This window comes from Rhopalosiphum maidis, chromosome 4 (genome assembly GCF_003676215.2).
Source record: "Rhopalosiphum maidis isolate BTI-1 chromosome 4, ASM367621v3, whole genome shotgun sequence".
Classification (NCBI taxonomy): Eukaryota; Metazoa; Arthropoda; class Insecta; order Hemiptera; family Aphididae; genus Rhopalosiphum; species Rhopalosiphum maidis.
In genome coordinates this window covers 4,794,677-4,804,973 of record NC_040880.1, presented here as the reverse complement: position 1 = coordinate 4,804,973, position 10,297 = coordinate 4,794,677, and the positions used below count along the sequence as shown (strand labels likewise).

The 10,297-nt window shown below is 25.2% G+C and overlaps 1 protein-coding gene across 2 annotated transcripts; it reads right to left on the bottom strand.

The window, feature by feature from the left end:
* Nucleotides 1-282: 282 nt before the first annotated feature.
* LOC113560631 (acetyl-coenzyme A transporter 1-like) lies at nucleotides 283-9,771 on the bottom strand. 2 transcript variants are annotated; one of them, XM_026966628.1, is made up of 10 exons: nucleotides 9,522-9,771; nucleotides 7,972-8,195; nucleotides 6,895-7,021; nucleotides 6,520-6,679; nucleotides 6,293-6,447; nucleotides 5,452-5,639; nucleotides 3,382-3,566; nucleotides 1,622-1,748; nucleotides 932-1,146; nucleotides 291-803 (listed from the first exon to the last, which is right to left on the bottom strand). In XM_026966628.1, the coding sequence occupies exons 2-10, from the start codon at nucleotides 8,179-8,181 to the stop codon at nucleotides 749-751; spliced, it is 1,422 nt and encodes a 473-aa protein (XP_026822429.1). In that variant the 5' UTR covers nucleotides 8,182-8,195; nucleotides 9,522-9,771; the 3' UTR covers nucleotides 291-748. The 2 variants fall into 2 exon arrangements, with proteins under 2 accessions (XP_026822430.1, XP_026822429.1); XM_026966629.1 differs by lacking the exon at nucleotides 9,522-9,771 and having other exon boundaries at nucleotides 283-805; nucleotides 933-1,146; nucleotides 7,972-8,466.
* Nucleotides 9,772-10,297: the final 526 nt, after the last annotated feature.

Below are 10,297 nucleotides of genomic sequence, written 5' to 3'. Positions count from 1 at the left end.
TTATTTTTAATTACATAATTTTGTTTTTACCGCTTTTTATAAATTTAAATAATAATTCCAGTTGATTATTACACGTATAGCTCCAATCATCGGTACACTCCCGTTACCATATTATGTAGATTATATTCAGTAAAAACAATATATATACAATCTTCTTTTATTTCCCTTAGATATTAAGTTGGCTAATCTTATTAAGGCGACGACATGGAAATATTAATAATTATTGTTATTATCAAGTTACATAATATCATAGTTTATATTATGTGAACCTATAATAGGTGACTGTTTATCATTAGATCACTCGTTAAATGTTTTCATGGGTAAATCTAAGTGCAATGGGAAGACGTGTCTACCCAAGGTTTATTTCATTGAATGCCTACACACAAAATAGAAAAACCGGTTTGAATAATAATCATTTGTGATAGAAAAAAAATGTTGCAGCACATTTTACAATCTTTTAAGTGTACGTCTAAAGAACGTAAATGACTTTTTTTTATTTTATTTTAAAACCAAAATGTTTTAATTAACACTGTAATATTTAAAATATACTTGGATTACCAAGTACTTAGTATGGCCATTATTGTTTGCAATCACGGTGATGACATAATGCATGGTTCGTTTACTTCATCAGTTCTTAGTTGTTTTCCATGTACCATCCAGTGATAAAGTTCCACTAATTGGTATTTTTTTAAGATATTTTTAAAACTAAAATACCAAACGAACCCAAGTGTCGTACATATGAACACTACTAAATAGTATCCGTCCACATAAATTCCACAAGTTCCTCCATTTTTTTTGCATAACTAAAAAAAGTTTAAAAAATTAATTTAAGAATAAACATAATTCTCGAACATGAAGATTATCTGTTCATAAAATGTATTAAAAAATAAACAATTTAATAATTGTATAAAAATACTTAAAAATATCTTACATTTTTAAATCGTTTGTGTAACATGTATTTAAAGAGTTATTTGAACATTCATTGAAAGTCAAAAGATCAATTAGCTTCAAAACAAATGTATTTGGTATTAACCATCCCAAAAAATAAAATGTGTTATATAGTGTCATATACGTTCCACCAAAATGAGGATCACTTATTTTACAAAAGAATGCAAGTAGTGTCAGCATCAAAAATAAACTCAACATCTAAAACAAAAAATAAAATTGTGTATTACTCTTTGTTTTTCTTAACTCATAATGTTTAACACTATTATTGCTTAATTAAATTAAATATATTCTCATATCGGATGATTCATTACCCATTAAATGTATGACATCTATCATTAATATATTTTTGTACATAATTTAATTTAAAGCTTAAAAACAGCATTTAAAAAATATATTATTATTATTTAAAAAATTATAGTAATGAAGAAATAGTAAAAATATGATTTTTTTCCCAAAAATTTTGTTTTATAATAACTTAAAATTATTTAAAAAGAATATTTTCAAAAATGTTTGTATTGTTTGAAATAATGATCATCCGTGTATTATCTCGATATATATTTACGTTTTCAATATTATACAGCTAGATATATTACAAGTCTAAGCATTAAAAAAATAAATATTTACAATCAAAGGAATATTTAGACCAAAAATTATTGTAGATTTATTAACTCACCTCGTTTACAAGAGATACCAATCCTAAAATAACATAATAATATGCCGGTATAGTAACAACTCCATTTTTTTTTATTAAACTTGGTGTATAATAAACCAACGCACAGAGTACAATACCCCAAATTAATCTGAAAAATATTTCGTCAAAAAAATAATATATTATGTTATTTCACTGATATATCACATACAATAATTCCATGCATAGTAATTAGTGGCGTGTTGGTAAATATATTTATGGCTATGCGTTAATTCACTAATTGAATTCTAATAAAAAACATTTCTGCCCACTAATTTCATTCTTAAAATAATTTTTTCATTGTTCTCATTGTACTTAAAATGCCTTAGATGAGCTACAAAAAGGTTAGTACCGATACAATTGAAACATCACATTGATAGTTAATAGTCTAGTTTTTATTTTACCCGGGTAACATTAAACTTTCATAAAGTTTTACATAAATCTCTTAAAAATGTGTACACAGATATGAGATGGGTATTTGAGAATAGAAGATTAGTTAAAAAGTCAGAAACGCTTATAAAATGTTGAATGGTATACTATGGATTGTAATAATGATTACTTTAGCATTATGGATTTATCTTTACAAGATCAAAACCAAACTAAAATAGAAAAAAAAATATGAACTACATAGCATTATGTGTAAGTAAATAGTTATATGAAGATTTTTGAACTTATAGATTATTTTTAACATAAACCTAATTTAAATATTTATTGCATCAACTAATATGCAATTTCATATTATTATTATTATTTTGTAGGTGTTATCTAGATAAAATCGATTCTTCTTAATTACCATAGAAATTGAGTATGATATAGATTTTGAACTTACACAATCATAGCAAATACTCGTATACATAATTGAATAGTTTAACTTTAAAGATAATTAATTCTATGCTACTCTTGTGTCTTGTCAGTATGACGAGATGATTGAATATATTTTAATATTAACTGTCCTTGAATTTTATTAAAATTTATTAAAAATTTAATTTTTTCCTATCCTGCGGGTTCTAAATAATAATATTTTTATACTACCGTATGTTTGCATATGAGATTTATTAGATAGGTACTATGTGTTTGTGTATGTGTATGTGTGTGTGTGTGAGTGTATATATATATATATATATATATATATATATATATATATATATTGTGCAATATTAATTCTGACGTCATATTATAATCTATAATTATTGTTAAATACGTATAATTATAAAGTATTTTATTATCTTAAATGAATTAGGTCATTAAGATTTTTTTTAATTAATATACTACGTGTTCAAACAGGAAGATTTTTATTTTCAATGTGATAATGGTCAAATTCATATAAATATGATATTAGTGTTTGACAAATGTAACCTTGTATTTAAAAGAAATTTTGCAATTTATATTCACTTATAATTTTGAATATGTTTTAAAAATTGCAGAGGCCTTCGTGGTACGGGTAGAGATCGGGCAGTACTTACAACTAATCGAATTGTTTTATTAGGTGCACCACAAATATCATTCTAGATAATATAACTTATATTTTAGTTATCGTTGATAATGTGATGATATACAGTGTTAATTGTTTTTTTCGTAATTGCAAAAGTCAATCGATATGTAACTTTATAGTAATATTACTGTCGACTGTTAAACTATTGTGCATTATTCAAATATAATAAGAATATATAATAATCACGCCCAGCTTTAATATTTAAAAACAATATGGTATATGCTTAATAACTATTATAACTACTTTTATTTACCTGACGGGCGTCATTTTCAGATGGTAACTCATTGGCTTTGAACTCGTAACATATTTACATATAAACATTGGGAAAAAAAATTTAATTGCATACATTACTGAAGTAATCATCATAATGTCATCCTTAGGTACGCCAGCGTCAATTAATTTCAAGTTCGGTATAGTCTCCATAACAGTAAATCCTATCTAGAATATAAAAATTAAGCGTTTTAAATAATTAAGAGTGCAGCAAAATGGTAATTTACTGAAATATTTTTTATAAAAGTATAGTATATTATATGTATTTAAAATATTTAAATATTATATTATAATTATACTTATTTATTACACTTTTTCTATTAAATACTAATATTATATAATATATGCTAATAAAATTTCGACACTTCACAGCTCGATGGGCCACTGGTTACATATCTTTAAATTTTTTAAATACTGTTTCGTTTTTAAATTTTAAAGTGGAAATTTGTCAAAACTATTTTTCATATATATTTATTATCAGGCCTGTGAATTATATCCATTAAAAAAACGTGAAATAAATGTTTAAAATAGAAGAATATTTAATTCGATTCAAAAATATACAAATTTATGCAAAATATACTGAATAAAATAATTTAACGATTATGTAAAATATTGCTAGAAATATAATAAGTAGTAATCATAGTATTAGAATTGTATGTGAATTAATGCTGTTCGAGCACTATTTTTTATTTCATGGTCTTAGACCAATAAATGAAAAGTTATTTTATGTAAGTACTTCCCGATATCTGCTTACTTTATTGATTACATTATATATGCATTTGGAATTATATTTATAACCTATACCGCTATACCCCACATGATTTAGTAAAAATACCAATAAATACAAAATCTATGTAGAAATTGTTTGACAAAATTTACATCGAACCATTTATAGTACTTAAAATATAATGATAAAATTGATAAAAAAAAATTATCTAACTTTTAAAAAATTGTAGACGTTTTTGAAAAAAGTATGCATAATGAAATTTTTTTCAATACCGTGTTCAAGAACAGAATCAATATTAATTTTATCCAAAATCATAACTTTCCAACCAAATATAGGTACAATAAAGACATCGCAAAATATATAATACGTGTTTATAATGACCTGATTAAAATACATAATAATGTGCATAATGAAATATTGTATTTTAAAATCAATAGTTAATTCTAATTTATATTTAACTTATTTTTAATTCTGAACAAAATTAATCAATATTAAAAATTATTATATTCATGGCTCTATTAGTATAATCAAACATAATATAAGATAACATAACATAAAATATTAGTATTTATAATCAATGATAATACCTATATAATGTTAATATACATATACGATTAATCATGTATTTTTCAGATATTAGAAATGAAGATTATGAATACAATTTGGAAAATATGTTTAACTTATGACCCGGAATTGTTAAATATTGTATTAAAATTATAAATATCTATGTAAAATACTAAAATAAATATTTTATAAACATTTGAAATCTTTAATGTTGTTAAACAAATTATAATTTAATGAAAACGGTTGTTGAATCAGTGGTTTTACTCAAAAGGCCATTGACATGTTTTTGTAACACTACTCAACTCAAATCAGTATATATTTTTTTAGACCATAAAAAAATATAAAAATCTTAGAGGTTGATTTTTTTAGATTAATAGAAAAAATGCAATTTTAAATTTAAATTTATCGAAGTATAAAAACTAACATGGCCAAAAGTTATTGCAATATGTATGAGTATTATATCTAATAATTTAATTTACAATTGTATTTTTTTTTTTTTTAATGTTATGTATTTAGATAAATGTAATGCTAATTGTTTTAGTAGTAGAAGCAGAAATTATATAATTTCTAGAGCAATAAAAAAATTAATAAATTTACATATTAAAAATATAAGTCATTAGATATATATTATATACTTCATCACTTTAGTAAATATTTATTAAAATAATATTGTAATTTCCAAGTCAGGTGGTTCAAATTAAATATTTGAAAGAAATATGATAATTTATTATTATTATTATTATTATCATTATCATTATTCACCTTTATTGTAAGTAATGCTAGTGCCAATACTTTAATACGAGGAAGCTTCAAAATGTCCCACAATAGCTTATAATTCTGAAAAACACTGATTTTTTTGCGGCCATCTTCCATTGTATGCTTTTCTTTTTTGAAAAGTCCAATGAATGTTGTGACCATCAAAATGATTACAGCCCAAATATTAAAAAAACCTAAGCAAAAAAAATATATGAAAAAAAAAAATAATTAAAATATTGGACAGTAATAAAAGATAGTCAGTTTCGCAAATATCAATCAAATAAGCTTTTTTCACAATGAATTATGTCTGATTGGATAAAAATGTGGAAAAGAAACATAAGCTAATAAAGGATGACAGAAAAATATGTTTGCAATCCTATATAGGCGCAATTTAAATTTTTTCTTGGTGGGCTGATCAATTGTATGCCAAATAGGCTAGTGGGTGAAAAAATGTGGGTGTAGATAATAATATACAAATTAATGTACCTATTTTTGTGTACTAATTAGTATACACGCTGTTTAACGAATTGCAATGAAAATAAAGATTTAAAACTAACTAACAGTTCTGAAAACTGATGTAAATTACTAAAATATATAAACATGCTAGTATGCTACTGATAAATAATTATAAAACTGCATATTTTTTTTATCGTATCTACACCAAAAATTATAAAAACTAAAAACTTAATAGTTTTTTACGTAGAAGTTATATTATAATTAGATATTATATTGTTTCGTGAATAACAGTAAGTTATACAACAGAAAATTAACCTAAACGAATACTAGTCAAATATCGTATGAAATAATATCTAAAATGTGTGTATTAAATTTGATTTTATGTCCATACTTTTCATAGTTATAATTCCTCCTTTTCCGGTTGTGGTTCCTAAATATTTGACGCTGAACTGTTCAGATACCAGCAAAGTGAAGCAAACTGAACCTGAGAACATTCCAATCGGTACTCCAATAGAAGGACACAAGGAGGCATAACTCACGTTTTTCCTGGACAAAATAAGAAAGAAAAGTTATTTCAAAATTTTATTGTAAATTAGATAAATTCGTGGCAGTGCTCACTTCTTTAACACTGACAACGACCAACCATCGACGGCGATATCTTGAGTTGCAGATAAAAAATTAACAAGGAAGATCAAACGCACTATCATTTCAAGATTTGGTTTTCCTTTCTCGGGCAACCAATTATCCATATTAATGGCCATATAAAAAAATGTGATCCCTATTCGATATCAAATTATATTTAATAAATTCTAAATTTACAAGTATTGCAAGTACAGCAGAATAGTAAATTTGTAAACAGATATTATCATTGTGCTGTTGATGTTCTCTGTTGACATGTTGAAGGACAATACTATAATTTTAATTTATCATATGAACTTTGTTTTTTCATAATTTTATACCTAGGTATGTGTTGAAAAAGATGAATTTACATACCCATTAATATTTGAAGAGGTAATAGCCAGGATTTTCGTCTACCAATCGAATTTATATAGAGTGCGTCAATAATTGGAGCCCATAAGAGTTTAATGCTATAAGGCCATAATGCCATACTAAATGCTGCCTAAAATAAAACAAAAAAATAATAATTTTAATGACAGTATTAAAAATTAAATAATAATTATTCAAAATATATTATTTAATTTGTTTGATATAAAAAAAAAATTCACCTAATTAAAGACGTTAGATAAAATTAAAACTTTAAACATGGACATAATTCCCCTTTATTTATTACTGAAGTTAATAGTGAATAAAATTATATTTAATACATGTCATTATTTCATTTATAATAATAACAATTTTGTATATACAGGGCGATTATTTTATTAAAGAACACTCATTATTTTCAAATATATTAACTTTATTATTGTTTAAGTATTTTATTTTTTTGCATAATAATATACATTTTAAATTTTATATTCTGAATCAAAATATTTTGCGGATTATTTTGATACTTAAAAATCGAAAATCGGAGAAGTCGTTAATAAGTTATAGATATTTAAGGTTTTATTCAGCAGAGTGGAGAAACTAGGGAGCAAAATATTGGTTTACTACTTGGCTTACCTAAATTTAACATACTTATACGAGTAAGTTATAATTTATAGACTACTAGTCCATATCTCAACTTTTATTTAATAAAACATTCCGAAAAGTATTGTATCAGAATATGACAAAAATTTAAAAAAAAAATGTATATTATCATTCCAAAAAGGAAAAAAAATTAAAAAAAATTAGCAATAAAAAATATTAAAAAAATATTTGTTTTGACTAGAAATTAAGAAAAAAAATGTTTTTCAAAAAAATTAATAGATTTTTAAATAATGAATATTGTTTGATAAATGAATCATCCAGTACAGTACTTTAATCAAAAACGGTTCATTTAAAAGAAATTAATTTTAACTAAGTTTAAAAATTTAATTTTGTGATTTATAATACATGTGCCATGTGTAAATTGATCCCTTTTCGAATTAATTAAGTTTTATAAAATAAATTAATATATGCCTATTCACTTACTTGATCTTCATATGTTACCATTTCTTTACTCTGTAAAATCAACGGAAGAGCTGTGGATATGCCTATAGGAAATCCTTGTATTGTGTATAGTAATATTAATAGGAATATATTCAACCGATCTCCGTCCAGGTTTGGTTTTTCTGACTTAGATTTGAGCGATACTTCATATACCTCAGCTGGATCATCTTTATCTTTGGTTGATTTGATCATGATTTGTTATTATACTATAGTATTTGGCCGTTAACAAATAATTTAGTTTTTAAGTTTTACGAGTGAACAAAGATTGGTGAAATAAACTAAGCAAAACAGTGCATCTATTCAAAATTTTATCACTGCCATTGTATATTACATGTTATACAATTTTAAAAAGAGAATGCGTTAATACATTGATTTTGATAAAGTGTTTAATAAATATTGTTAAGTATAAATTAATATAATCAATTCAAAATAATATCCATTTAATTTAGTAACCAATAAAGTATTATATTAATTATTTATTTTGTCTAAAGATAATATATATGTATATTATAGTTTAACATAATTATTTAATTGTTATCTTTTAAAATACTTTGTTATTCATAAAGTAAGAATTTTATAAACAATTGTGAACGTGTTCGCATCGGTCACGACTAATACAGATTAAGATAAATATAAAAAAAAAAGTTTCTAGTATTTTAATGAAGGCTTGTGTGTTAATTAAAAACGAACATATAATACCTATCTATAAGACATTATAGTATTATCTAACGCTTGATTTATTAAAAATCTTGGTAATGATGCTTGATGTGAATATTTCCCGCGATATTCAGAAGGGTTGAGGAAGGTGTAATAGTATGCACAATGATGATCGGTCAAAGTCCTACGTTAGACTGAAAGGTTTATAACCAGTACCTATTTGATGTAGGAACGTTACTAAATCGGTAAAACCAGTTATCCACAGCGTCTGGCTACACAGAATGTTATCGGTTAACGGTTACGACCTTCACCTTAAGATGATGTCCAATTTCATTTTCACTGGTTTTATGGTTATTATTATTTAATGTACATCTAGTCGGTCGGAACCACGAGGTTGAGGTAAGTCTGCGAGGTATGTGCATAGTATGATCTGCCAAAGTAAATTATTTGCGAGCCACTTATTAGAAATGTTCAATCCTTTGAGGTGAATTATGAGCAACACTAAACGCACATCCAAAGGAATTTCACAAATGCAATACTGACTTGTAATAGTAATATATTATATGCAAGTACTTGTTAGTTGATCAAACGTAAAAAATATTACTTTTTACAAACATTATACGATACAGAACGATAATATTATGTTTCTCTGGTCGGCCGTAATTAATTTATTATAATTTATAATTATTCAACGCCCGAAGACTATTATAATTATCGACAACGTATTACTTATTGGTTATTATACGCATACGCAATATTATTTATAGGAATATTATGAAAAAATTAGCTTGATAATATTGATCGGGAGTACATAATATAACATCATAATCACGTATAAAAAAAAATAAAACTGTTAAAAATAAAACGTTACTCACATAGTAGGCGCAACCACCGTAAATTAAATCGTATAGTTAATCACATATTATATTAGTAGAGACGTCTGTGCATTAATGCGCGGATTCAGGGTACTGAATATCCGTTCACTGGGCGAATACGCGATAGTCCAATTAATCTCGACACGGCGACCGCATTTCGTTAGGCGAAGCAATAGCGGTGCGAAATTCACTCGCGTATACTTCAAGTAAACAAGAGCGATAGGCATTCGGCTGGTTCGAGAGTAAATATTCACAAGTCAGCCAGCCGACTCCGTGATATATCGCACTTGTGTTGGACTAGTAAGCGATCGGATATGAAATCTCGGTATTGGTGATAGGTACTAAGAGTCGATAGACCCGATGTCATTAGTTCTTTACGCTCGAAAGCAGCGACGTAAGAACCTCGGTTAGTATGGAGAAAAAAATTTGATGGGCTTCCTCGGCTTTTCAGTTTTTCTGGATTTCGCAAGTGAACCGCTATAGGTATAGGAAATATTGTGCACTTTAAAATTGTTATTCTTGTTCGATTTTCTATATGCATACAATATTATATGGATCGCGTTATTTTTTTGAATCGCAACAAAATTGAAAAATCAAATCAATTAATTAAAAATTGTTAGATATTTTTTTAAAAATGTTTTCGATAGCTCTAACAAATAATAAAATAAATAAATAATATATTAATATTAAATAAACAAAATCTCCAATAAAATATAATACGTCTGAGACACTCCTTAAAAACGTCAAAAGAAAATGTTATTCAAGCGCGTCATTTA